This window comes from Larus michahellis, chromosome 9 (assembly GCF_964199755.1).
Source record: "Larus michahellis chromosome 9, bLarMic1.1, whole genome shotgun sequence".
NCBI classification, from domain to species: Eukaryota; Metazoa; Chordata; class Aves; order Charadriiformes; family Laridae; genus Larus; species Larus michahellis.
In genome coordinates this window covers 517966-543199 of record NC_133904.1, presented here as the reverse complement: position 1 = coordinate 543199, position 25234 = coordinate 517966, and the positions used below count along the sequence as shown (strand labels likewise).

At 70.5% G+C, this 25234-nt stretch overlaps 5 protein-coding genes across 7 annotated transcripts; 2 read left to right on the top strand and 3 right to left on the bottom strand.

The window, feature by feature from the left end:
* The first annotated feature begins 98 nt into the window (after nt 1–98).
* TMED3 (transmembrane p24 trafficking protein 3) lies at nt 99–3158 on the top strand. The gene is made up of 3 exons (XM_074601189.1): nt 99–332; nt 1004–1252; nt 1831–3158. Exons 1-3 carry the CDS (start codon nt 147–149, stop codon nt 2065–2067), a joined length of 672 nt encoding a protein of 223 aa, XP_074457290.1. The 5' UTR covers nt 99–146; the 3' UTR covers nt 2068–3158.
* Nucleotides 3159–4516: 1358 nt separating this feature from the next.
* LOC141748848 (gonadotropin-releasing hormone II receptor-like) lies at nt 4517–6772 on the bottom strand. The gene is made up of 4 exons (XM_074601501.1): nt 6730–6772; nt 5754–6307; nt 5160–5364; nt 4517–4971 (listed from the first exon to the last, which is right to left on the bottom strand). The coding sequence occupies exons 1-4, from the start codon at nt 6770–6772 to the stop codon at nt 4517–4519; spliced, it is 1257 nt and encodes a 418-aa protein (XP_074457602.1).
* A 1589-nt stretch (nt 6773–8361) lies between these two features.
* On the bottom strand, nt 8362–9761 carry LOC141748257 (uncharacterized). Its single transcript, XM_074599986.1, has 2 exons — nt 8850–9761; nt 8362–8424 (listed from the first exon to the last, which is right to left on the bottom strand). The coding sequence occupies exons 1-2, from the start codon at nt 9759–9761 to the stop codon at nt 8362–8364; spliced, it is 975 nt and encodes a 324-aa protein (XP_074456087.1).
* Nucleotides 9762–13645: 3884 nt separating this feature from the next.
* LOC141748742 (uncharacterized) lies at nt 13646–14804 on the top strand. The gene is made up of 2 exons (XM_074601247.1): nt 13646–14623; nt 14685–14804. Exons 1-2 carry the CDS (start codon nt 13646–13648, stop codon nt 14802–14804), a joined length of 1098 nt encoding a protein of 365 aa, XP_074457348.1.
* A 968-nt stretch (nt 14805–15772) lies between these two features.
* Nucleotides 15773–24872, bottom strand: ANPEP (alanyl aminopeptidase, membrane). Of its 3 annotated transcripts, none has more exons than XM_074601063.1 (21): nt 24749–24872; nt 21004–22011; nt 20601–20746; nt 20381–20514; nt 20168–20294; nt 19903–20057; nt 19714–19827; nt 19444–19587; nt 19296–19361; nt 19081–19146; nt 18702–18874; nt 18537–18613; nt 18239–18372; nt 18063–18118; nt 17811–17958; nt 17564–17655; nt 17274–17384; nt 17019–17186; nt 16802–16942; nt 16584–16665; nt 15773–16336 (listed from the first exon to the last, which is right to left on the bottom strand). In XM_074601063.1, exons 2-21 carry the CDS (start codon nt 21687–21689, stop codon nt 16172–16174), a joined length of 2985 nt encoding a protein of 994 aa, XP_074457164.1. In that variant the 5' UTR covers nt 21690–22011; nt 24749–24872; the 3' UTR covers nt 15773–16171. The 3 variants fall into 3 exon arrangements, with proteins under 3 accessions (XP_074457164.1, XP_074457165.1, XP_074457163.1); XM_074601064.1 differs by lacking the exon at nt 24749–24872 and adding an exon at nt 23965–24125 and having other exon boundaries at nt 21004–21760; XM_074601062.1 differs by lacking the exon at nt 24749–24872 and adding an exon at nt 23965–24119.
* Nucleotides 24873–25234: the final 362 nt, after the last annotated feature.

The window sequence follows — 25234 nt, the reverse complement described above, 5'->3', positions numbered from 1 at the left end:
GGGTGCCCGGTGCCGGGGGCGGGGGGGGGGGGGGGGGGGGGGTGGCGGGGGGAGGCACCGCCTCCGGGGCCGCCCCCAGCGGAAGCGCCGCCGGTGCCGGTGCCGGGAGGGCGCCACGTCAGGCGGGGCGGGGCGGGAGCGGCGGGATGCGTTGCGGGATGCGGAGCGGGAGCGGCGGGATGCGTTGCGGGATGCGGGCGCTGGCGCTGGCCCTGCTGCTGGGCGCGCTGCGGGCCGGCGGCACCGAGCTGACCTTCGAGCTGCCCGACAGCGACAAGCAGTGCTTCCACCAGGAGCTGGAGCGCGGCACCAAGTTCACGCTGGACTACCAGGTACTGCCCTGCCCGCGCCCCGGCCCCTGCTTGTGCCCGTCGCCCTCTGCCCGTACCCCCAGCCCCGTGGCCCTGCCCGCGTTCCCCCACCTCTACCCCCATCCCCCCGCCCGTGGTCCTCTACCCATCCCCCTGCCCGTGCTCCCTCACTTGTACCCCCGGCCCCGTGCCCCTGCCCGCATTCCCCACTGTGTGCCCCAAGCCCCTGCCCGTGTTCCCCCACCCGTGCCCCTGCCATGCCCCGCAGAGCCCCAGACAGTGCCGCAGCTGCGCCTCCCCCCTGCACCCCCCAGCTCCCCCCGTGCAGCACCGGGCGACGTCCCCAGCCCTGGCCCCCTGCCCGGCAGTGCCCGCCTCAGAGACAGTACTGGGGTGTGCCCACAGCGGCCACGGGAGCCCCCGGCCCGGCCATCAGGGCTGTCGCCCTGTCCAGGCACCCCTACCTGAGCTCCGGACACCCCACCTGAGCTGCAGGCACCGTGGGGCACAGCTTCCCCTGGGGCTCCCCCAGCCTGGGCCCCCGTCCCGTGGCGGGCAGCCATGGGCACGGCGCCTGCTCGCTGCGGGCACGGCTGTGCGCACAGGCGTGGGGCCGGGCAGAGCTGCTCCCTCCGGGGCGGGAGGCTCTTGCCACGTAGTTCAGCAGGTGCCACCTGCGTCTCCCTGCGCAGGTGATCACTGGGGGACACTACGACGTGGACTGCTTCGTGGAGGACCCCAACGGCAGGACAATCTACAAGGAGACCAAGAAGCAGTATGACAGCTTCCCGCACCGCACCGAAGTCCAGGGCGTCTACACCTTCTGCTTCAGCAACGAGTTCTCCACCTTCTCCCACAAAACCATCTACTTCGACTTCCAGGTGGGCGACGAGCCACCGATCCTGCCCGACATGAGCAACCGCGTCACCGCCCTGACACAGGTGGGTCACCGCACGCCGCTGCGGGAGAAAGGTCCTGCCCCAACTCCCGCTTGCGGCAAAACGGCCCCACAGGATGGCAGTTGGGGGCTCGTCCACCCTCCCCTCCACCAAATGCAGAAGTGCCAACCGCCAGCCAACCGCCCCGCTGTGCGCAGGCCACGTCCCCCTCCCAGCGGCGCGGGCAGAGAGGGATGGGGGGGCTGATCTGGGCCTGAACCTCCCCTGGCCTGAGCACCCAGTTCCGTCCTGCACAAGGGAGGAGCAGCGGAGCTTTTCCATCCCTTGGGGTGAGCCCGCAGGGATGTCAGTGCCCCAGGCTGGGACCCAGACCCTGCCCTTGGCCCCCAGCGCCTCGGCTGTGCCCCGGTGCTCAGAGCAGGCTCCCTCCACCAGCCGGTCTCCAGCGTTGCCCCTTTGAGCGGGACCGCTCTCGGGTCGGGGCTGGCAGAGACGCAGCAGCACAGCGCGCTGCTGTCCTGCGCTCGGGTGCCCCAGCACGATCCTCAGCTCCCTCGGCCGCGAGCGCCGGGCCCGAGCTGTGCTGCATCAGGAGCGATGGAGCACGCTTGTCTCCCCAGATGGAGTCCGCCTGCGTCACCATCCACGAGGCTCTGAACACGGTGATCGACTCCCAGACTCACTACCGCCTGCGGGAAGCGCAGGACCGGAGCAGAGCCGAAGACCTCAACGGCCGGGTCTCGTACTGGTCGGTTGGGGAAACCCTCATCCTCTTTGTGGTCAGCATTGGGCAAGTGATGCTGCTCAAAAGCTTCTTCACCGAGAAGAGACCCGGCAGCGGCGGGGCCAGCACCTAGAGCCGCAGCCGTTCTGTGCCCGAACTGCGGGGGGAAGACGGGCGGGCGGCGTCCCAGCGTCCTCCCGGCTCACATTTACCTCTGGTTTTCACAAGGTGCTGCTGCGGGGAGGCGGCTGGAGGGGAGCAGGGGATGATGTGACGCTGCCGAGCCAGGTGGAAAATGGTCACCCAAGCATGGGCATCCCCGAGCCCGTGGGCCACCCCAGCATCACCTCCCGCTTTGCCTTCACCTGCCCTGTGGCCCCGTCCCCTTGCCCGGCTGCTCTGTCCCCACTCGCCAGCCCCACCTGGGCCCTTGTCCGACGCCTGGTGCACCTTCAGAGCCCGATGTGACTGCAAGGTGCAGCCGGGCATCCAGCAAGGCCGGGCACTGCCCGCTCGCGCCCGCGGGGCGGGGAGCTGTGCCCGGGCTGCCGAGGGGACGGGGCAGCGCTGACCCACCCAGCGCCCACCTCCCGAGCGCTCCTGCATCGAGCCGGGTGCCGTTATCCCAGAGGGAGCTGCCCTGCGGCTGCCAGCTCGGTGCCCGCGGGCAGAGGAGGGGCGAGCGCAGCTCCCCTTTCTCCCCGGGGCAGGCACACGCTCCCCGCCGCAGGGCCCACGCCGGCAACAGCATCCCAGGAGCCGCTGGCTCAAAAACGGAGGCGAGGTTTCAGCAGGAGCTTTTTGCTGGGTGATTTCCTTTGCTTTGCGAGCCCCCGTCCTCACAGCGAAGCATTTCCCAGGCCCTTCTCCGTGCCCCGAGCAAGATGGTAGTTTCATCCTTGCAGGAGTCCATGCCTGGGGTGCCCAGCAGACAGCGGCAGCGGGCACAGCTCTGCTCAACCCGTGCTGAGGAAGCCCCATCCCCGCCCCAGCAGCAGCGAGGACCCCCCTGCACCCCTGGGACTGCAGCCTGGAGCCCCCCAAAACAGAGACCTCCCCCCTGAGAGCCCGGGGAGGCCACCCTGTGCGAGAGCCCCATGGAGACCAGAGCACTGGCCGCTGCCGCCAGCCCTTGAGCGGGTTGAGGATCACTCCTCCGGAGCCGGAGCAGCACCACCACTGCTGTTTTACTTTGCCACTGCGTAATAAACCCCCGCGACTGTGCTTCATGCTGCCATTATTGGGCACCGCTCCCCGGATGGGCACCCCGATGTGGCCACGGTGGCTGCTGAGCTGGCTGTCCCTGCCTGCAGCCCGCCCGGCCTGTTCCTGCCTCATCGGGCACTCGACCCCCCAGCGCGCGGCAGACAGGCTCGGTACCCGCCGGGGTGATGCCCGTCTCCCCCCAGCCCTCGGCAGACCCCTGTCAGGAGAAGACATTTTGATGTAGGCAGTTACCACAGCTGCCACGCTGGCAGCGCGACTTCCCCGGGGCTAAGGGCAGATCCCCAGGTCTGGGTCCCCCCTGGCAGCAGGGACCGAAGGGGGTGATGGAGCCCAGCGACCCACCGCAGCAAAGCGGGGAGCTCCGGGCAGACGCCTCTTGCTTCAGTCCTGGCTGCAGCACACCCCGGTTCTGCCCCCAACCCTTCCCTGCGCCGGGGGGAGGCCGGGGCCGTTCCCATGAGCCATCCCTCACTCCTGGCATTGCTCCCGGAGCCACGGGCAGGGCTCAGACCGGCTGCTCCGAGGTGCAGGGGGAGAGCAAGGGGCCCAGGCACGCACAGCCCCGCTGCAGCCCCCTCCCCAGTTCTCCTGGTCCCACGGGCCGCGCCAGCTCCAGTGGCAGCGCTGGCCTTGGGACAGTTGCCGCGCAGCCAGGAGCAGCCGGGCCCCCGCACCTCGCAATGACCTTCACCAGGAGCCAAGAGCTCCTGTTTCGAGCGGAGCCGCCGGCGGGTGCAAGGCTGCTGCAGGCAGCACGGTGCCCTGGGACTGCTGCCAGCTCCGCGCCACCAGCGGGGACCAGCCCCACGCACCACCGGGGCCAGGAGCCCCACGGGGACAAAAAGCCCCCGCAGCCGCCGCAAAGAGGGTAGCACCCAGCCCTGGGCACTGTGCGGGACACCCTCAGAGCTGCCCATCCCTGGGGGCCATGGGACCCCCCGGTGGCAGAGACCGGAGCAGCCAGGACCAGCTCTGGAGCAGCCACCCCCAGGGTTGGGGCTCCCACCCACCCGTCCCAGCAGCGCTGGCTCTGGGGACCGCAGCCCGGCTCATGGCTGGGGACACGGGCAGGGCAGGACAGGAGGTGGCTGCGGGACTCTTTATTGCTGGGCTGGGCTCTGCTCCAGCGGCTGTGCAGGGCTGGGCAGGCACAGAGAGGGGACTGGGGGGGCCCCCAAAAGCCAGCCCCGCAGCCCACAGAGGCACTTCGGGGTGTGGGAAAAGAGCGGCAGTGACCCCGTCCCCACCAAGCCCGTGCTGCCCTCGCTGTCCTGCCGCCGGTCCCCTCCAGCCCGCAGCCTCGGTGCCTGCTGAGCACCCCGGGGCACCCCCATGGGCGCGGGGCCGTGCCCGGCTCACAGGGAGCTGCTCTGGCAGGAGCCAGCCCCGGCAGGCAGCCCCGGCCCAGCGGGCACCCGCTGCCCCCGCGCCCCCGGGACACCCCGCTTGCGTGGCAGGGAGGAGGCCGAGCAGCGGAAGGAGCCGGTGGCCGGGGAGGGCGGCTGGGGCTCGGGGCCGTGCCCACAGGGGCAGCCCCAGCCCCTCCGGAAAGGGATGGTGAAGAGCCCGTAGGTGATGGGGTCCAGGCACGCGTTGAAGAGGCCGAAGATGAAGAGGATGTGGGTGAGGGCTGGCGAGACCCTCTTCTCCATGGCCCGCGGGCAGAACCAGTACCACAGCCCCAGCAGGTAGTAGGGGGTCCAGCAGAGGATGAAGGAGGAGACGATGACCAGGCTCATCTTCAGCATGCGCAGCCGTGCCCGCGGGATGTTGTTCCTGGAGCACCGCAGCGACATGTCCCGGGAGGAGACTGGAGGGCACAGCCCGGAGTGGGGGATGCTTAGCAGCCCGGCTGGGACAGGGACCCCATGCCCTGAGGGAGGGCTGGGGGGTCCCCGCACAGCCCCAGCCAGAGCTCCCCTCGGTTCCCCCCATCCCAGGGTCCCGGCAAAGCCCCCCAGGCACGGGGACGTGGCAGCCGGGTGCCTGGGCACTCACAGAGGCTGGAGCCCATGCGCCGGGAGATCTCCAGGAGGATGCGCGCGTAGCAGCAGACCATGATGAGCAGCGGCAGCAGGAAGAGGCAGGTGAAGCCGAGCATGTTGTAGAGAGTCTCGTGCCAGGGCCGGGGGAAGCTGCCCCGCGTGGTGCACTGGGTGAAGTTGTGCGGGGGGCGGAGGGTGACGGTGCGGAAGAGGAACAGCTGGAGGCAGAGCAGAGGTGGGATGGCAGCCCCCTCCCCAGGGCCGCGGGGTGATGGGGGACCCCACGCCTTCCCAAGGCAGGGTACCGGGCTCTGGAGCCGGGGACCACCGGAGCCACAGGGTGAGACCCTGCCCGTGGGACTGGGTCCCTGTGCCAGCTCCGCTCCCCACTGCCCGGGGCTGGGGCACACAGCAGGGCGGGAGCTGAGATGGAAGGGGCACGATGCCACAGCCCCTCCTTCACTGCCCGGCTCGGCTGCCTCCCTCCAAGCCTTCTCCATCCCCATCCTGCAGGGTTCGCGGCGGCACCAGCCCCGGGGACACCCTGGGGGGCAGGTGGGCATCTGCCACGGGGCACGGGCTGGAGAGGAGCCCCGGGGACGGGTACCTGCGGCACCGAGAGCCCGGCGCTGAGGAGCCAGGCGACGTAGAGCATGATGCGGTTCCTCCTCCGGGCACGGGCGATGGCCAGCGGGCGCAGGATGGCAGCCTGCCGGTCCAGGCTGATGACGACGGTGACGAAGGCGGAGGCGTACATGGCCAGCAGCCGGACGTACATGAGGAGGCGGCAGGCCAGGTCGCCCGCCCGCCACTGCAGCGTGATGTTCCAGACGGCATCCAGCGGCATCACCGCCACCGTCACCAGCAGGTCGGCGGCCGCCAGGTGCAGCAGCAGCAGGCGGATGTGGGACCGCCGGCCACCCCGCCGGCCCCCCGCCGCCCGCAGCACCGCCAGGTTGCAGCCGGCGGAGAGGGCGAAGAGGAGGAAGGTGACGGCCACGCGGGCCTGGGCGGCGGGGGAGAAGGTGGGCAGTCGCAGGGGCTCCTCGCCGCCCTCGGCCTGGGGGCTCCAGGCGCAGCCCCGCTCCGGGGGGGGCAGGCTGCTGGAGGGGTCTGCGCTGGCGTTCCCCACTGCAGGCTCTGCGTCCGGATGGCTCCTTCCTGCCGCAACAGGCAGACAGGCAGCGGCAGCCTGCCCGGAGGGGACCCTGGGGTGGGGGCTTGGTGGGGGGGCAGGTCACGCTCAGTGTAGGAGGTCCGTTCCCTGGAGCCCTGCTCCCTGCCCCACACCGCAACCCCCACCTTATCTCACTGCATTCCCATCTTCAGCTGCTCTCTGCAGCCCCGCGGCTCCTCCAGACACCCCCCCGCCCCATAGAGCTTTGGGGGTCCTTGGCACCAAGCAGGGCAGGGGGAGACAGTCTCTGCTGACCCCAACCCACCACCTACCCCAGGCCATTCCTGCTGCCCACCCATCCTCCACCCCCGAGCATCCCTCGTGGTCCTACACGGGGACAGAGACCCTCCCAGCCCAGTTCTGGAGCCCCCCGGAACCAGGTACCCCCTTCCCCCTCCCACCTCACCTCCAGCCAGGGTGTCCTGCCCAGCACCGCCCGGCCCGGCCATGTCGGGGCCACTGCTCACGCGCTGCCGGCTCTCCGTGCCGAGGGCTCCCGCATCCGCGCCGTGCCTGCTGGCAGTGAGCTGGCGGGGGCCCGGGGAAGAGAGGGAGCAGGACAGGTACTGCCGGCGCCTGCAGCCCCCTCCTGCCTGCTGCTGGGCCACACTCAGCAGGCGGGCGGTGGGATGCCCTTGGTAGCTCAGGTTGCTCCTTGACGTAGCCAGCCCGCTTGGAACGGCTTGGTCCTTCGCCCCGCGCCACCCACACGCGCACACGGACACGTAAGCGTGCACAGTGCTCACACACGGGGACACACACACACACACACAGGGACACGAATGCACGTTCCTGTTGGTGCAGACGCAGACGCACACGTCCCTGGGCACGTGCACACACAGCTCTGCCCTGAGCTCTGCCCCCCCACCCGCCCGCAGGCAGCTCCGTCCCCCTCTGCCCGCTCCCGCTCCACCGGCTCATCCCAAACCCCATCCCAGCGGCGCGGGGCTGGCGTGGCCCCTGCTCGGCACCCTGTACGGCTGCCGTCCCCAGGACACGCACGCGGGGCAGGGCAGTATGTGCGGGACGGGGGAGCTGGGCGAGGAGCTGGGCAGAGGGAGATGCCCAGCAGCCGTGGGAGGGAGCCCCCCAGCCCGAGCGTGCCCCAGCACTGGTGGGTGCTGCACTGGCCTCCCCAGGGCCGGGGATCGGGGTGCACAAGGCCCCTCACTTTGGGGTGCATCTGGGGAGCCCAGAGACCCACAGGTCCCTTCTCCCAGCCCTGCCTCTGCCAGCTGCTCCCCCAGACCGTGGTTGTCCCCACGGCCGGAGCATGTCCCCATGGCCACAGGGTGTCCCCAAGGCCCATGAGCCCTGGCCAGGGGGGAGCTGCAGCCTGGGGGAGGGCAGGGGACCTGCTTTGCATCTCAAAGGCTTCGCCCCCCTGGCAGAGGGAATTAACATTATTAGCAAGCCATTTCACAGATAAGTGGGGCTCATTAGCCCTGCAGACCCCCTGCCCCAGGGCCCCCGGAGTGGGCGGGGAAGGGCCCCCCCAGCACATTCGCACCCGGCTGTCAGTCCCCACCACGGCCCCTCTAATGGACTCCCCAGACCCTGCAGGGAGCCGACGAGGGGCTGGGGGGCAGAGGGGCCGGTCTTCAGCCCCCCCCGCACTCCCCTCCACCTGCGGGGTCTCCATCCCGATGGGGTCACCTCGGCCCCACGCTTCTGCCTGTTGCTGGACCCCATGTGCCCACATTTAACCCTGCTCAGCCACCCTCTCCCGGCCCCAAACCCACTCCCGGAGGTGACGCAGTGGCCCAGACGTGCTGCACCCCATCCCGTGCCCAGCTCCTGCCGCAGGAACAGCCACGCGGTGACACACGGAGGGGCACAAGGGTTTATTTATGTACAGTCGCGGCCGCCCTGGCACGTCCAGCAGAGCTGCGGGCTCACACAAGAGGTAGCTCGTCCCCCCACCTCCCAGCTGTCCAAGGGGGGACACGCTTCCCCGAGCTGCAGGCATCCGCCGGTGCGTCGTGGGGCCGCGTGGCAGCGGGTGCTCCGGCACCGGGGAGCCGGGGGCTCATCTGCGTCAGTCCTGGGGCTGTGGCGGGAACAGAGCCTCCAGGAGGGAGAACAGGTCCGTGGAGAGGTCCTGGGGGAGCAGAGGGTGGGTGAGAGGGTGACCGGCCAGGGCAGGGTCCAGGGCAGGGCTGGGGTCTGGGGGGGTGCTGGAAGAGGGGCTGGCAGAGCCCACCCGCCAGGAGGACTCCGGTCAGGGCCAAGCAGGACCACGGCCTCAGGCCTGTCCCAGCTGATGGGATGCCACAAACGGGAGGGAGGATGGCACCGGGGAGGATCGGAGCAGGCTGAGGGACCCACGTGCACTCACTGCAGGGAGGAGGGGGGACACCTCCCCGTTCCCACCCCCAGACAAGGCTGCTGTTACCCCAAAACCAGTCCCCGCACTGCCCCAAGCCAAGGCGGCTCTGAGCGCACCGCGGGGGCTGAGCCCTGCCCCATGCCAACCCCACACTGGGGACCGCCAGGGCTCCCCCCGATCCCTGCCAGCGCACGTACCTGGGTGACTGTCCCTGCATCCACAAACTCCGGCAGCATCAGCCCCGCGTCCAGGAGGGGGCTGCCGAGGAGGTCTGGGGGGGCCCCTGCCCCTGCGCAGTGAGGAGGGGACAGCCAGGAGGACACGCTGGAGGCGACAGCCCCGTGCAGCTCCGAGGGGGTCCCAACCACAGGGATGTAGGGGGGCGACCCCCAGGCCTCCATGCCCGTGTCGGGAACCCCAAGCACCTCTGGGGGGGTCCCCGCAGCAGAGCCACACGGGGGTGATCCCCAGGCACCCGTCCCCATGCCAGGAGCCCCGTGAAGATCCAGGGACGTCCCCATCATGGGAGGGGACCCCCAGCCCACAGTATCAGGGGGCGAAGCATCCCGTGGGGCTGGAGCTGGTGGGTGCAGGCGGGGGTCCGGGGCCTGGCAGCACCCCAGACCCTGTGGGCAGAGGGGGCAGTGCCGGGGGGCCGCCCCCCGCCGCCGGGCCAGCGCCTCCTCGCTGAGCCCCAGCAGGGCCGAGAGGTGGGCGATGTAGCGGATGGCGAGGCGCAGGGTCTCGATCTTGGTCAGGCTCTGCCCCGCGGGCACCAGCGCGGGCGGCAGGTAGTGCCGCAGCCTCAGCAGCGCCTGCGCCAGCCGCCGCATCCGCAGCTTCTCCCGCTCGCTGGCGCTCTGCCGTGGGCCCCCCGGCCCCGGGCCCCGCACCCCCTTTCTGCCCCTGGAGCAGCCTCGCAGGCGAGGGGTGGCGGGGCCGCGGCAGGGTCCCCGGGTGGTGGCGGGGGACGAGAGGCCGCAGGAGTCGGGCGAGGGTGCAGGCGAGCTGCTGCTGTAGCCCTCGGGGTCCGGGGGTCCGCGGCAGCCCCAGTCCTGCAGCAGGGCGGTGGCGGGGAGCGGGAGGCCAGGGGCTGCCGAGCGGGCCATGGCTGTGGGGCCGAGTGCCGGTGTCCCCCGGCCGCCCTGGCTTTATGCAGGGCCAGAGGTGTGAAGTGGCACCTTCGTGGCCAGCATCAGCAGCACTTCAAAGGCCGGGGGGGGCTGAGGGCAGCCGGCTTTGAACACGCGGGTGACGAATTTTACCCCGGCGGTGTGAGGCGGCTCTGTGCTGCCCACCCCCCCCCGGCAGCCCTCACCCCCCCGCCACCGACCTCAGGATGGGGCTTGGGCCCCACGCGGGGGCTGCAAGGAGGCTGGCAGCGGGGCTTGTAGCAGGGCCTTCAGCGGGGCCTGCAGTGGGGGTCTGCCGTGGGGTTTGCAATGGAGGGGGACTGCTGTGGGGTCTGCCGTGGGGTTTGCAATGGGGGGAGGACTGCCGTGGGGTCTGCCGTGGGGTTTGCAATGGGGGGGGTCAGCCGTGGGGTCCACACAGAGGGGTCTGCAGTGGGGCCTGCAGTGGGGTGCGAGCTGCCAGCTCCGGGTGTCCACGTCCCCCACGGCGCAGCGAGGCCCCAGCGGGGCAGCCCCGGTGCCCAGCCTGGCTCTGTGGGGCACCGACCCCCTCGCCCGGTGCCGGGGGCGGGGGGGCACGGCCCGCCCTCCCGCGGCAGGTCCCCCGCAGCCCCCGCTAATGGCGTTTCACACGCTGTCCCTAATGAGCCCGGCCGCCCGCGGGGCCTCGGCGCGGAGCCGCGACCGCCGCCCGGTGCCGTCGGGTGCCGCCGAGGGGCGGCCGGGGCGCGGGGACCCTCACGGGGGGGGCCGGGGCGGGCGGGGCGGGGCTGGGAGGGGCCCCCCCGCCGCGTTCCCAGGCCCCGCAGGTGTCGGTGCCGGCGGGTGCGAAGGTTTCCAGGGAAACCCGGCCCCGGGAAGGGAAGGAAAATCCATCAGGGAGCGGGCGGGGGGGCCGGAGCACCACCCCCGGCACCGGCACCGGCACGGCCCCCCCCGGCAGCACGCCCCCCCCCGCCGGCAGCACGGCCCCGCGGTGCCGTGGGGTACGTGACCCCCACACGGCGCTGTGCGCGGCGACGGGGGTACAGCGGGGGGCACGGGACCCCTCCATACTGGGTGGGCACAGCCCCGGAGATACGGCAGTGGGCACGGACCCCCCCGTACCGGGTGTGCACGGCCCCGGGGATACGGCAGCGGGTGTGGGACCCCCTCATACTGGGTGGGCACAGCCCCCCCAATGCCGGGTGGGCACAGGCTTCCCCAATATCAGGTATCAGCCACGGAGCTGGGCATGGGGCACAGGGCCAGCAGTGGGGCACAGGGCCAGCTGTCGGGCATGGGGCTGGGCACAGGGCCAGCTGTGGGGCCACGGGGCACAGGGCCAGCTGTGGGGCCACGGGGCGCAGGGCCAGCAGTGGGGCACAGGGCCAGCTGTGGGGCCACGGGGCACAGGGCCAGCTGTGGCACCGTGGGGCGCAGGGCCAGCAGTGGGGCGCAGAGCCAGCAGTGGGGCGCAGGGCCGGCCCCTCCCCGTGACAGTGTTGGCGACGGGGCGGGTGAGCGGGCACCTCGTTGCTCACCATCTCGTGTTTCCTGGTGGTCACATGGAGCTTGTTCAGTTTTCCTTGGCACTGCCATGACGCAGAGGCAATGAGATAAACCCTGCTTATCACCCAGCGGTGGCCAAGTGCTCCCGCCGTCCTCGCCGCGCTGCCGAAGCCAGGCACGCTGCTCAGCCCCGGGTGCCCCGGCCTCGTGGGGAGCCTGGGCACGGCGATCTCCAGTGTTTCAAACCCGCATCATGCGGCTGTCGCAGGGTCCTGGGCATCCAGCGGTGCAGGGGCTGTGGGGACCCTGTGGTCCCTTGCCACGGTCCCATCCTGCCACCAAGCCACACCGTGGCACCCGGCCCTTGTGCTGCTCGGAGCTACCTGCACCCTGATTTGTCACCCCTGCAGCCCGGCCCTTGGCCAAGCCCTGCTCCAGGCATGCATGCCATGAGGATATCGGCATCTAAATTGGCATTATCTCCCACGGACATCGCAGACATGGCACAAAAGCACCAGAGTTAATTGCTATTAATTCCCGCTGCCATCTCGCTGGAGGAAGTGCCGTGCCGCTGCCCTGACCAAGGTCCAAGGGTGCCGGTGCCGACCCGGACCCACAGCACGTCTCTGGGTACACAAACATCTGATGCCATCCCAGAGCCTGTCTCTGGGGCTGGGGGCTGCAGTGGGGGTCCATGGGCAGCCTGGCCTCGGGAGTGCGGCAGGGTGCTCTGCGGGGTGCCCTGCACCCAACAGCACGGCCTGGGGCGCAGGCCCTTCCCCGCACGCCCCTCGGCACTGCCCTGGCCCCGCTCCCCCCGTTCCCAGGCCCCCTCCTGGGTCTCATTAGCTGATGAGCTCCTGGGTAATGAGTTCTGCGGCCCCGCTGAGCAGCCGCTTCCCACCTCCCCCTGTGTTTAGACAAGTGCTGGAGCGCGGCTGGGCTGTCACAGCGCTGGCCGTGGGGTCAGAGCCCCCCCAAGGCAGAGCCCACAGCCCCCCACAGCTCGGGGGGGATGGGGTCACCCCCGTGTCCCTCCAGCCCTTATTGAAGGAGCGTGGGCACAGGGCCGTGGGTGGATGGGGAGAGGGCACTGGGATGGGGCTCAGCCACAGGGCTCCTGATGGTGCTGCTGGCCAAAGCTGGCCAAAGCCCTCCTCAGGCGGTCGGTGCCCATTCAGACTCATGCCCCCAGGAGCCGCCAGCCCTCCCACTGAGGGGGTCCCGCCGGGCACTGCCGGGGGCCCTCCCCAGTGTGCCTTACTGTCTACCTTGGACTCACCATCCCTGCTCTGGCGCACCTCCTGGGCATCGTACGGCCGCAGGGCTCCTGGCCCTGGCTGTGAGCTCCTGTACCTCCGGCCGGGACGTGGACGGCTGGCAGGGACGGTGCCCAGAGGCTGTGCCCAGCCCGCGGGAGAACTGCAAACGCATCCCGGCAAATGGCCCTCTGCAGCCGGGAGCGCTGCCCACCCCAGAGCAGGGCCAGTAGCTGCCTCCCCCCTGCTCCTGCTGCGTCCCCAGCACATGGGTGCTGGCAGCGTCCCCTGCCCTGGAGCATCCTAAAGGGCTTAGCACCCCAGCACACTGCTGCCCGCTGCCTCGGGGACCCCGACCCGGCTCTGGGGTTTGCACCAGCTGGACAAGCAGCACGGGGAGCCTCAGCTCCATTCGGGGGGGGGGCACAGCCTGCTGGATCCCCACAAAAACTCAGGCTGTGCCTCCAGCTTCTCCAGAGCACGCCAACAGCTCAGAGAGCCGGGGCTGCATCCCGCTGGGTCAGGGAGAACAAGGCAGTACGGCCAGGGCAAGGGACGTCACCCGAAGAGGAGCCCACTGGTCCCGGCACCAGCGCACCAGCCCGGCTGCCACATTCCTGCATCCCCCTGCCCCTCCAGGTGGTTGGTTGGAGCTGGGGGCACACTCAGGACCCCCGGCCCGCGGGGCTGGGAGCTGTGCAGAGGGCAGGGGAGGTGTGGGGACACTGCTGGGTGTCAGGGCTGGTGGCTCAGCGTCCCAGCACTGGAAGGTCAAGTCCCCGCTGCCCCCAGCAGCACAGCAGTGGTGCCGTGCGGGGTGGTGCGGGCCCTGGCAGGGCTGGTCGACGCGTTAGCATCTCTCATGGCCGTGTGAATTGGTCCCTGCACACTTCCCAGCGCCGGGCAGCGCCAATTAAGGGCCGGAGGAGTCAGAAATGACACCTCTGCAAATGGGCCCAGCATTCCCAGGCTCCCGGCCGGCCCCAGCCAGGCTCTGTAGGTTTTGACACCTCCAGGTGGTCGCAAAGGTGTCACCTCGCGCCCCTGCCCCGCATAAAGCCAGGGCTGCCTGGGCACCCCCAGAGGCGGGCGGCAGAGCAGACCCCAGCCATGGATGGACCCCCAGCCCCACTCCTGCCCCGAGGTCCCCAGCCCCCAGCAGGCCATGCCCTGCTCCAGGACCGGGCCAGGGGGCTCGTCGACACCATCTCCCCAACCCCTTCTGGAGAGCCCCCCCGTGCGTCCCCATGTCCCCCGCGGGGCCGGCAGCCGGGAGCCGGGGGGCAGCATGGGGGTGGGGATGAGCCAGGGCGGCGCGGGGGGCCGGGGGGCCCGCGGCAGAGCGCCAGCGAGCGGGAGAAGCTGCGGATGCGGCGGCTGGCGCAGGCGCTGCTGAGGCTGCGGCACTACCTGCCGCCCGCGCTGGTGCCCGCGGGGCAGAGCCTGACCAAGATCGAGACCCTGCGCCTCGCCATCCGCTACATCGCCCACCTCTCGGCCCTGCTGGGGCTCAGCGAGGAGGCGCTGGCCCGGCGGCGGGGGGCGGCCCCCCGGCACTGCCCCCTCTGCCCACAGGGTCTGGGGTGCTGCCAGGCCCCGGACCCCCGCCTGCACCCACCAGCTCCAGCCCCACGGGATGCTTCGTCCCCTGATACTGTGGGCTGGGGGTCCCCTCCCATGATGGGGACGTCCCTGGATCTTCACGGGGCTCCTGGCATGGGGACGGGTGCCTGGGGATCACCCCCGTGTGGCTCTGCTGCGGGGACCCCCCCAGAGGTGCTTGGGGTTCCCGACACGGGCATGGAGGCCTGGGGGTTGCCCCCCTACATCCCTGTCGCAGGGATCCCCCTGGAGCTGCACAGGACCCCTGTCTCCATCTCGGGGTCCTGGTCATCACCGCTGTGCAGCCTCGGAGCAGTCACCCCGCTGGAGCCCCCCCAGACACGCGCCACCGCCACGGGCACCGGGACGGCTTCCTCCTGCTGCTTGGAACCTGCAGCCCCCCCGCAGCCTCCTGGGGCAGGACTGACGGACGCAGGGCCCCCCGAGACGCCCACGCGTGGCTCCCAGCTGCCTGCGCACTGCCAGGTACCCACAGCCCCCTCCCCAGCCCAGCCCCTGCTCCCGCACCCACCGCCCTCGGGGGCAGCGGGGCCGGGGGGTGGATGCTCCTCGCAGGGCGCGGGCAGGGCTGCTTCAGCAAATCCCCCTGCACGCCATGGCCGGGGGGGTCTGCCTGCGCTGGGGGGCACAGACTGATGCGTGCTGAGCCGGAGAGTCAGCCCGGGTGCGGGGTGGGGGGCACCGGGGTGTGGGGTGGGGGGCGCGGTACCGCCCCACGGCCGCTCGCCTGACACAGCTCTTTCTGCACAGCTCGGCAGCCCACCCGCCCTGCACAGGCTCGTCTGCCCGGCCCCCCGTGCAGACCCCGTCCTGCCCAGCTGCACCCCAGCACGGCACTGGGGGGGCTGGAGCTGATCCTGCACCCCCAGCCGCAGCGGCCGTGTGGGGGACGGCGGCGTGGCCGTCCCATAGAGCCGTGCCGGACGGACGCCGGGGAAGGGCTGCTCATTAAAGCTGCCATTGCACTGTTGCGCTCCGACTCGTTACTGCGGGACCCCAGTCGCTGCGCCAGGGGCACCCCACGCCGCGCCAGGGGCTCGGTGTCCCCAGCCAGCCCACCCCGCAGCTCAGAGATGTCCCCAGAGCTGGGGTGACGGAGGGAACCCCCACCCAGGGCGCTTCCCCAGCCCCACTGACCGCTGGAAGAGCAGCTCCCACCCGCCCGTCGGGTCCCTCTGCCCAAACCATTCCCTGCGGGGACCCGGGCAGTCCACGGGGGACGGTCCCCGGGGGGGCCAGCTGCTGGCACCCCCTCCTGCCAGGGCAGCCCAGGGAGCCGTGGCTGCCTCCTGCCCCGACCCCACAGCGCCTGCTCCGAGGGGACAGTGGGGAGACCTCCCATGCCCGGAGGGACCGGGCAGGCCAGGCGCCGTGCGGTGCCGGGACCCGGCAGGAGAAATCGCACCCAGCCGTCAGACGGAGGGGCCGGGGGGCTGGCGTCGGCAAAGCCCCCAGAGCCACTTAGCACCGGGCTCCTAACGGCCCAGGGGGCTCTGCGTTCCCGGCCCCCACCCCGTGCCCACCGCAGGGTCCCAGGCGCTTCCTGCCCGGGCCCCAGTGCAGCCCCCCCAGGCCGGTATGTGCCCCCCGTGCCCCCCAGCACCCCAGTCCAGTGGTGAGAGCTGTTGTGCAAGCCTTTATTTACACCTCCCCCAAGCCTTGCACGAGCCTGCAGGGCCCAGCGCCGCTCCGGGCAGCCAAGGGCAGCGGGACCCCCCCACCAGCCAAAAGCCCCCCATTTCCACCCTATCGCCCATCATACAGGCGCCAGGCCCCGCCGTGGGCATTGGCCCCAGCCCCTCCCGAGCAGCCCAGGACCCGGCCAGGCTGGGCCGGGGCCACCAGGAGGGAGCGTTTGGGGCCGGTGGCTGGAGTGAGCAGAGCTGGGGAGTGGGTGAGGGTCCAGCCCCACGGCTGTGGGGCAGTGGGGTCCATGAGCTTCAGTTCAGCCCCCGCCAGCCCATCCTGTGCCAGCTGGGTCGGGCGGAGAGTGCGTTGCGTGGCATCCATGCGTTAGCGGCGGGGAGCCATGATCTCACCCTGGAACCAGGACAGCACCGTCTGCTGGTTCTCGTTCACCCAGTTGATGTTGGCGCGGGTCCTCTCCAGCGCCTGCTCCAGCGCCCGCGTCCCCGACCCGAAGCCGACGTCCTGGTTGTCCTCCTTGAATTGCTGCAGCTGCAGGGGAGGAGAGGGGCTGGAACGGGTGTGGGGCAACCCCAGCAGCCCCCCGACGGCCCCCCGGCACAACCCCGGCAGCCCCTGACAGCCCCCAGCAGTGCCCTGGCTGCCCGGACCCCTGGGCACATGGGGCGCAGGAGCTGTTGGCGAAGGGCGAGCTGCAAGGCACCGCCAGCACAGAGCCGTGCCCCCGCCGCAGCCGGGGCTGGGCATCCCTGGTGCCAGCTCCAGGGTCCAGCCTCACCTGCTGCAGCTCAAACTCCGTGGAAAACCGCTGGGTCACTGACAAAATCAGCCGGGAGAAGGAGAAGGAGCCGCCCCCATACCTGGGAGAGCAGAGGGACGGCTGAGCCGGGGGTCCCGGGTAGAGCAGCACCCCCCAAAGGGGCACGGGCAGATGGGGGATGCTGCCCGCCCCAGCCAGCCCCCCGCAGCCCCCTGCAGCCCCCCCGCGGTGCTCACTGGCTGAAGAGCGTCTTCCAGTTGCCGCGGATGAAGTCCCAGGCCAAGGGCTGCCCCACCACGTTGCTGGCGATGCTGTTGATGGTGGCGGTGGCATCCTGCTTCCGGATCTTCTTGGGGTCGAGGGTGTACTGCAGGTACCTGGGGGGGCACACGTCACCGGGTGAGGGGCCGGCAGGGGCAGAGTCGCGGCGCCCAGCCGGGACCCCGCACCCACCGGTTGAGGATCCAGGGTTCGCGGCTGCAGGAGAGGGCCGTGCGGAGCTTGTCAGCCTCGGACACGACAGTGGCCTCTTGGAACTTGTCCCAGATAAAGGTCCAGGCCTCCTCCCCGCCCGTGGCCACTATGCTGCAGTAGATGGAGGAGCGCAGGTTCGGGGGGATCCTGCGGGAGAGAAGAGCCATCTCAGCTGGGAGCCCCTCGCTGGGCGGTCGTCCACCATGGTGGCACTGGGGCACCCTGGGGACTCACGGGTTATGGCTGATGTTTTGCTGCCACTGCGTGTAGTAGTTGGTGGCCAGGTCCTGGCACTCAGCGATGCCGTAGGAGCAGGCTGTGCTGATGGCGTTGATCTCGTTGTACCTGGGGAGAGAGGGGCGGCGCGGGGCTGGGGACCAGCACATGACAGCCAGGCACCAACCAGCCGGTGCCGAGTCGCGAGCGGGGCCGTGCCCTGTCCCCAGCACACACTGGGGTGACCATCCTGGTGTGGCCGGGGAGACCCCGGGAGTCCAGCCCAGCCCCGGGGCCGTGGCACTCACTGGTCCATCAGGTCCTCAGGGATGTTGTTCCAGTTGCCGGTGATGTTCTTGTAGTGGTTGAAGAGGGGCGTCACCTGTTTCCGTATGTATTTCTGGGGGGCAGGAGGACGGTCAGCGCCCGGTGGCACCAGCAGCAGCCCCCAACCCAGTTCTGGGTGCGGACTCAGCCCCTCGCCCCCGTGCCCCTGGCACGGGGCTCTGCCAAGCGGCAGAAGGGGGCCGGGGCTGGGCGGGTGGCACCGCTCACCGTCATCACCCCGAAGACCTCACTGCGGTCAAACATCAGCTGGAAGTAATGGAGGTTGTTGAGCGCTGCCTCCCAGGGCATGTACTCCGTCTCCTGGCTCAGGAACCGCGTGGTGCTCAAGGCCAAGGTCACGTTGACGTACTTGGCCCTGTGAGGGGGGAGGACAGAGTCAGCCCTCCGAACCCACGGCCGCTGCCCGCTCTCAGGGCTCCCACCCCGCTGGACCCCCCCGGGGCAGCCGGTGCGGCTCACCTGGCCAGGTTAAAGGCATCATCGATGATCTGGGCACGGTTGATCACGGGGATGACCTGAGAGAGGGCAGAATCGGCGTCGCAGGGCAGCCCTGAGTGGGGTGCGTGGGGTGTGGGGGTGTGCAAGGTGGGGGCCCACCCACAGCCCACGCCATGGCCCCGGCTGGCCCCGCGTACCTGGTGGTTGCTGGAGAGCTGGGCGAGGAGCTGTTCCCAGTTCTCCTGGTTGTAGTTGACGCGGAAGTACCCACTGACGTTCAGGTTCAGCAGGAGCCACCTGGCGCTGCCCACCTTGAATGTGTCGTTGGTGTCTGGGAGGGGGAGAGGAGGGTCTGACAGAGTCGCCCCCCACCCGCGAGGGAGGCCAGGCTCAGCCCCCCCCACCGGTGTCCCCCCTGGGGGACCCCAACCTCCGCCAGGGCAGGGGAGGTGGCAGCAAGACACCTGCTCCCAGCCTGGGCAGGACACACCATACCTGAGACTTTGGTCAGCCAGTACCTGTCCCCCATGGTCTCATTCGTCATCCAGGTGACGGGGACGATCCAGCTGTAGCTGTGCCGGGGACAGGAAGGTGGTGGGACCAGCCCTTGCCCCCTGGCCCCCCCAGTTCCCCGTCACCAACAGCCCCCACGCCACTCACTTGAAGGGGGAGGGCCTGTCCACCTTGGAGTTGGGGTCCAGCAGAAAGTGCTTCTGGCTGATGGTGCCATCAAGGGTGTTGACGGTCACCACGGGGAAGCCCATCTGCAGCGTCCAGGTGTCCATGATGCCGCCGATGGAGCTGGGCAGCACGACATTGTTCTTCTCGACAGCCTGCGGGGGGGGGCAGCGCCGCGGGTCACCGGTGCCGTGGGGTGCGGGTGGGGCGCGGGGCTCAGCTGGCGCTGCACCCCTCGCCCAGCGCGCAGCAGCCACGTGGCTGGGACCCCGTCTCACCAGCAGCCCCCGAGAGCTGGGGCAGCGGCGGGGAAGGGGCCGGTGTTGGGGGGAGCAGCCGGGAGCCGCCATCCCCCTCCTACCTGTTGCAAATGCTGCCAGAGGTCCGTGTAGTTGGTGTTGCCGTAGGCAAAGGTTTTGATGTAGGTCTGTGAGAGGGCACCGGGAGAGACAGGTGGGCAGGGGCAGGGGCAGGTCCGGGGTGCAGGACACCCACAGAGCACCCGGGGAGGGCCCTGCCATGGGCCACCCACCCCGCGCTGGGGCTCGGTGCCCCCTGGCACCAGCAGAGCCTCACCTGCAGCCCCTCCCGGAACACGTCCTCGGTGAGGAAGTCGGAGAGCATCCGCAGCACGGACGCGCCCTGCAGAGACGGCGGGTGAGAGACCCCGGGCGCGCGGGGCACCCCGCAGCCCACCCCACCGCCCCGGTGCCCGTGCGCCCACCTTGCTGTAGGCGATGCTGTCGAAGACCTCGCTGATCTGGGCCGGGGTGTTGATCTCTTCCTCGCTGAAGGTCAGCGGGTGGGAGGTGGCCAGGGCGTCCGTCGCCATCACCGCGTACACCTCGTTCAGCACCATCAGGTCTTTCTGCGGGGGTGAGTGCCAGCACCCGCTTCAGCCCTGCCTGCGCCCTCCTGGCCGCGGGGGACGCCCCCGGGGGTGCAGGGGTGGCGGGGGTGCCTGCACCCCCTGCCCGCTGGCCCCAGCACTCACGATGTTCCAGGAGGGCTCTGCCGAGTCGGCGCCCAGGTACTCCACGTAGGAGGCGAAGCCCTCGTTCAGCCACAGGTCGTTCCACCACTGCAGCGTCACCAGGTTCCCGAACCACTGCCGGGGGAGCACAGCACCCCGTCAGCCAGGCCCAGCCAGCCAGCAGGGCAGGTGGGGGGTCCGGGGGGGTACCTGGTGGGCCAGCTCATGGGCGATGACGGTCACCACCCGCTCCTTGTTGCTGATGGAGGAGTAGTTGTTGTCAAAGAGCAGCGAGTTCTCCCGGTAGGTCACCAGCCCCCAGTTCTCCATCGCGCCCGCGTTGAAGTCGGGGAGGCCGACCTGGTCTGGGGGACAGAGGGGTCCCGTTGGTGTGCTGCTGCCGGGGAGCCGGACTGCCCGTCCCCCCCGCGGCAGGCAGCTCCTCTCGGAGACCTGGCCGCCCCGTGGCACCCACCGGACTTGGGCAGCGGGTACGACATGTTGTAGCTTTCCTCAAAGAACTTGAGGATGGGGCCAGTCACCTGGAGGGCATAGTCGCCCTGGCCCTCAGCGATGGCCTTGGGGCGGCCCCAGATGCGGATCTGGAGGGGAGAGACATGGGGCTCAGCCGCTGCCCGGGCACAGACCCCCCCGGCGGGCAAGGGGGTGTCTCCCACCCCCAGCCTACCAGCACGTTCTCCGAGGTATTCTCCACGTAGTCGAACTCGCTGACGATGAAGGCCAGCAGGTAGGTGGACATTTTGGGGGTGGTCTGGAATGTGGTGATGTTCCACTTATTGTCGTCCTTCATCTGCTGGGTGCCTGCGGGGAGCAGAGGGTACAGGGTCACCGCGCAGCCCTGCCAGGCCCCTGGGCCCCCCCGCCGGGGCTCCCCCCGCCCCACTCACTGTTGACAGGCATGTTGGAAATGGCTTTGTGGTCGGAGGGATGGATCAGCGTCACCGTGAAGGTGGCTTTCATGGCCGGCTCATCAAAGCAGGGGAAGGCTTTCCGCGCGTCTGCTGCCTGCATCTGAGTGGTGGCCACCACCTTCCTGCAAGCAAACCCCGTCAGCACCCGGGGGGGCCTCTGCAGGGCCAGCACCCCCCCGGATCCCTCCGCTCCCCCCACACCCTGCCCGCTCCCCAGCCCCCTCCTCGCTGGGGGTGGCATGCAGACACAGCGGGGCACGGAGGCTTCCCCGCACCCATCCCGCCATCCCAGTGGGAGGGAAGCCCCAAACCCCCCCCGTGCCCTCCGCCACCCCCAGGCCAGCCCCGCACCCCCCTCGGCCCCCTGCCCTCCACCTACGTGTCGCCCAACTCATCCATGTATTCGCTGCGGTAGAAGCCGGCCAGGTCATCAGCCAGCTCCCCCGTGAAGATGCTGAAGAGTCGGTAGCGCTGGTCCTTCTGCAGCTGGCCGTCCAGCTGCACCACCAGGTACTGGGTGGAGCTCTCCAGCCAGGTTTTGGAGATGAGAGGGGCACTGGAGCCATCCACTGCCTCCAACGAGACGAGGAAGGACCCCTGCATGGTGTAGTTCAGCTTGTTGCTGTGGATGAGGATGAGGTTGGTTGCTTCCTTGCAGACAAAGACCACGCTGCTGTTGCCCTTGAAGATGTACATGTTGTTGGCGTTGGGCGTCAGGAAGGGCTGCAGGGTCACCTCGTAGGATTCTGGCATCAGCGTCGTCGGCAGCCTCCACCGGTTCCAGGGGTTGTCGGGGACGGTGGTGGTGCTGGAGGCAGCCGTGGTGGCGGGGACGGCGGTGGTGGTGGTCTTGGGGACGGCGGTGGTGGTGGTCTTGGGGATGGCGGTGGTGGTGGTCTCAGCGACGGCAGTGGTGGTCTCAGCATTGCCAGGATCTGAGATATGCCCCTTGTTCTTCTCCTGGGCATACACCACCGAGAGCGCGATGATGGTGGCCACAGCCCCCAGGCCCAGCACAATGGCCACGATGCCCACACTCTTGCTGATGAAGAAACCGGCTGCCATGGTGGTGCTGCGGCGGCGGTGCTCACGCAGGAGGTGCTGCCTGGCTGGCACGGCTTTTAGCCTCTCGCTCACTTGAGGTTTATTAGTCCAAGTTAATGAGTGAAGTATTAAACGAGCATGAGGCTCAGGGTGGCGACAGCCCCCAGGATGAGCTTTCCACCCACCCGCCACCTGGCCTTGCAGGAGCACTAAAACCCAGTGCCACTAGAGCGGGAGGTGAAACCAGCAGCTCGGGATTGCACCACTGGGGATGGGCAGCGCGGGCGTGGGCACGGACTGTGAGCCAGGACTCCCAGGGTCCCTCCCAAGCACCTGCCTGGCCCTGCAAAAGGAGGGACAGAGCGGGTGGTCACAGCCGGCGACCACATCCCCACCTCACCGCGGGGCAAGGCGGGCAGCCCCGGCACCCGAGCCCACCCTCTGGTTCAGCATTGCCCTGTTTGCCCTCAAGTGACGGGGTCTGCATCATCACTGGGGGGTCCTGGCTGCCCCTCTGCCTGCGAGGGACCTGCTGCTGGGGCTGAGGGCACGGTGGCACCCGCGGCCTGGCAGGGGTGCACCTCGCCAGGCTGCCCAGGCACCAGGGGCAAAGCGGGAGGGCGCAGGGTGCAGCCGCGGGGGTCTGGGCGGCGCGGGTGGAGCCCGGGCTGTGCTGGGGAGCCCACCTTGCCCGCAGCCCTCTCGAAGTCTAGGGCTGAGTCACCGGGCTCGCACCTGGAGGTCAAACTCCAGGCCCTGTGAACCCAGCCTGTGCAGGCACATGCCCGCTGCCACCCACCGCGGGGCACCCAGCAGCCTGCACGTGCCACAGGCAACGCTCAGCCCCCCCGCCAGCCGCAGCCCGGGCGAGCTGGGGGTCCCGAGCCGCACAGCACATGGCTGGGAGATGGGGGATCCCGTGGGCACAGCCTCACCCGCGCCCCACGGCGCAGAGCCCCTGGCCAGGGGTCTGGCTGGAGCCACGCAAACACTGAGCCGGGGCTCAGGGCGCACACGTCTCCTGAGAGCTCTGCCCTGGCAGGGAGAGCAGCCCGAGCCCCCCAGGCCCTGTGGGTCAGCCCCGGGAGCTCTGCCAGAGGCGTCCCTGGGCTGGGGCGTCAGAGCGGGCACAGCAGAAACCATGGAGCAAAGTCCCGGCGAGGGGCAGGGTGGGGAGGGGAAGCGCTGGTCTCTCCCTGGGAACCGAAACTCCTCTTCCCAAGATCTGTCTCTCCAGCGGGGTGACATGGGCACGTCCTGCTGGGAGAGGCACCTCTGGGGCAAAGGTGGGGTGAGGCTGAGCGTGTCCTCAGGGAACCGTGCCCTGTCCTCAACAGCGCCCAGCTGCACCCGCCAGTGTCACTCTTCCCGGCAGAGCAGGCCCTGGGATGCCGCGGCGTTCCTGGGCAACCCCTGCGCTGTGGAGCCCGGCCGTCCCCACGGCCTGGCCGTCCCCGCGGCACAGCACAGGGACGCTGTGCCCCGGTCCCTGCCCTGGCCGAAGGGACACCCCCCAGGGACACCCCCCACACAGGGTGTGGGGAACAGCAGACGCCAAATCACGGCTGGGACAGTCCCCCAGGGACCGGGGGCCGCAGCAGCCGTGAAGGTGCCAGGCACCCTGCACGCCCTCCGTCCCGCACTGACGGGCACCCTGTGCCCCTGCAGGCACTGGCCCTCCCCACACAGACTCCCCTCGGGCATGGCGTGCAGTCACTCACCCCGGCTCGCCCCAGGGCCGGCCCCCTCACACACTTCTCCCCTGTTGACGCCAGCGGCCCCCACACCCTGCTCTGAGCCCCCTCCCCGGGCTGCCTGCACCACCCCACGCCCCCCATCTCCCCCAGCCCACGCCGGCTGCTGCTCCCCCCACTGCAAAGCCTCCTCCTCCCGCGGCCCTTGCAGACGGCGCACACGCGTGTCCCGTGTCCCACACACAGGGCACACGGGTGTCACGCACGTGGGCACACAGCTCCCTTGAGGCTCTGGCCCCACGCGCCCCATAACCTCGCACGCGCGCACATCCCGCAGCCCCGTAACCTCACGCACCCTCATGGACCGACCCCCCCCGCCAAAGCCCGCCCCATCACATACGTGCTCTATGACCCCCCTGCACACGAACCCCACAGCCCCACCGCCTGCCCCGCACCCCACAGCCCCGCGCCGGCCCCTTCGTGCACCCACACGGCGCCTTTCCCCAAGCCAACGACCCCCCCAGGGTGGGGACCCCCAGGACCCCCGGCTCGGGGTCTGCCCCCCCGCCCACGACGGCAGCGGCATCGCTCCCCCCGCTCACCTTCCTGCGCTCAGCCGCGGGCAGCGAGGGGCCGCGGGGGTCCCGCCCGCCCCGTCGCCATCGAGGCACCCAGGACTGCGCGCTGCCTGCGCGCTGCCTGCGCGCTGCCTGCGCCCTGCCTGCGCCCGGTGCCGGGCTCTCCGCTCCGCCAGCTCAGCCTCCAGCGGGAGGAAACTTCCCTCCTAAAGCTCCGAGGGAAGTAACCCGAACCTCCTCGCCCCCTTAACCCCTGGGCTGCTGGCCGGGACGGGGGCTGGGGGGCACGGCCCGGGGCGGGGGGGCCGGGCAGCGGGGGGCAGCGCGGGGCAGAGCCCAGCGCGGGCTCCCGCACACCCCCTGCGGGAGCGGGACTCTGCTGGGGGAAGGCGCCTCCAGCCCCGGGTAGAGCGGGTCTCCCCCCCCGGGGCTGCGGGACCCCCCCCGCGGGGCTGCAAGACCCCCCAGCGCCACAGCTGGGAGGCGTTGGCCGGGGCTGCGTGCCGGCCTGGGGACCGCAGTGCCCCGCTGCTGCGGATAAAAACCCCCCGCCCGCTCAGCCCCTACACCCCAGAGCCCCCCCGGGGTCCTGCTAAGGGTCCCCTCCCTCACACCAGCCTTGGCCAGCACGCTCATCCCTGGGGGGGTCGCAGGAAAGGGGACAAACCATCACCCAGCGGCAACCAAGCCAGGCTGTGCCACCTGCCCACAGCACCCAGAGCACCCCGGCGTGCCGGGAATGGTGTCCCTGCTTGGGGGGTGCCCCTCGCCCAGCCCCCCAGCCCAGCACCCTGTGCCCCAGACCCACCTGGCACCCCCTGCCCAGGCAGCAGCGGGTTCAGAGACGTCCCGGTCCTTGTCACAACCTGCGGGGCTGTGGTCAGGGCACGGATGGCTTTGCGGGTGCAGCACCCTGAGGCAGCCGGTCCCCGAGCTCCCCCCGCTCAGGGAGTGACCCAGCAGAGCCTGGGCACGGGGCCGGGACTCGGACTCGCCCGGTGGCTTGGCAGGGCAAGGATAAACATTTGCCTACTGTACTGCAGGTACCTGCGGAAGGGCTGGGCCCGTGCCAGGCTCCATTGCGCGCTCCCCTCCGCCTCGCTGCCGGGGAGGGGGCCCTGGCGTCGGGGGACACGGTCCGGCAGGCACCCCGGCTGAGCTCAGCACAACCCAGCAGCCCGCAGTGCCAAAGCAGAGTCCGGCCAGGGACAGGCCACAGAGCCGGGAGCCGACAGCCGGGAGCCAGCCCCAAGACACAGCCACGTCTCCCACCTCCGGACCACGCCGGCAGCTC

Bases quoted from the DNA above. Each gene is read 5' to 3' on its own strand.
- TMED3 (XM_074601189.1), top strand. From the start codon at position 147: ATGCGTTGCGGGATGCGGAGCGGGAGCGGCGGGATGCGTTGCGGGATG. The intron at 333-1,003 runs GTACTGCCCTGC...CTCCCTGCGCAG, and splicing joins AGTTCACGCTGGACTACCAG to GTGATCACTGGGGGACACTA. The intron at 1,253-1,830 runs GTGGGTCACCGC...TTGTCTCCCCAG, and splicing joins GCGTCACCGCCCTGACACAG to ATGGAGTCCGCCTGCGTCAC.
- LOC141748848 (XM_074601501.1), bottom strand. From the start codon at position 6,772: ATGGCCGGGCCGGGCGGTGCTGGGCAGGACACCCTGGCTGGAG. The intron at 5,365-5,753 runs GTACCCGTCCCC...CTCTGCCTCCAG, and splicing joins CCGGGCTCTCGGTGCCGCAG to CTGTTCCTCTTCCGCACCGT. The intron at 4,972-5,159 runs GTGAGTGCCCAG...TGTGCCCTCCAG, and splicing joins GCGCATGGGCTCCAGCCTCT to TCTCCTCCCGGGACATGTCG.
- LOC141748257 (XM_074599986.1), bottom strand. From the start codon at position 9,761: ATGGCCCGCTCGGCAGCCCCTGGCCTCCCGCTCCCCGCCACCGCCCTG. The intron at 8,425-8,849 runs GTACGTGCGCTG...CTGCTCCCCCAG, and splicing joins ATGCAGGGACAGTCACCCAG to GACCTCTCCACGGACCTGTT.
- LOC141748742 (XM_074601247.1), top strand. From the start codon at position 13,646: ATGGATGGACCCCCAGCCCCACTCCTGCCCCGAGGTCCCCAGCCCCCA. The intron at 14,624-14,684 runs GTACCCACAGCC...CCTCGGGGGCAG, and splicing joins AGCTGCCTGCGCACTGCCAG to CGGGGCCGGGGGGTGGATGC.
- ANPEP (XM_074601063.1), bottom strand. From the start codon at position 21,689: ATGGCAGCCGGTTTCTTCATCAGCAAGAGTGTGGGCATCGTGGCCATT. The intron at 20,058-20,167 runs GTGGGTGCCACG...TCTGTCCCCCAG, and splicing joins GTACCCGCTGCCCAAGTCCG to ACCAGGTCGGCCTCCCCGAC. The intron at 18,875-19,080 runs GTAGGAGGGGGA...CCCCCCCCGCAG, and splicing joins TCTGGCAGCATTTGCAACAG to GCTGTCGAGAAGAACAATGT.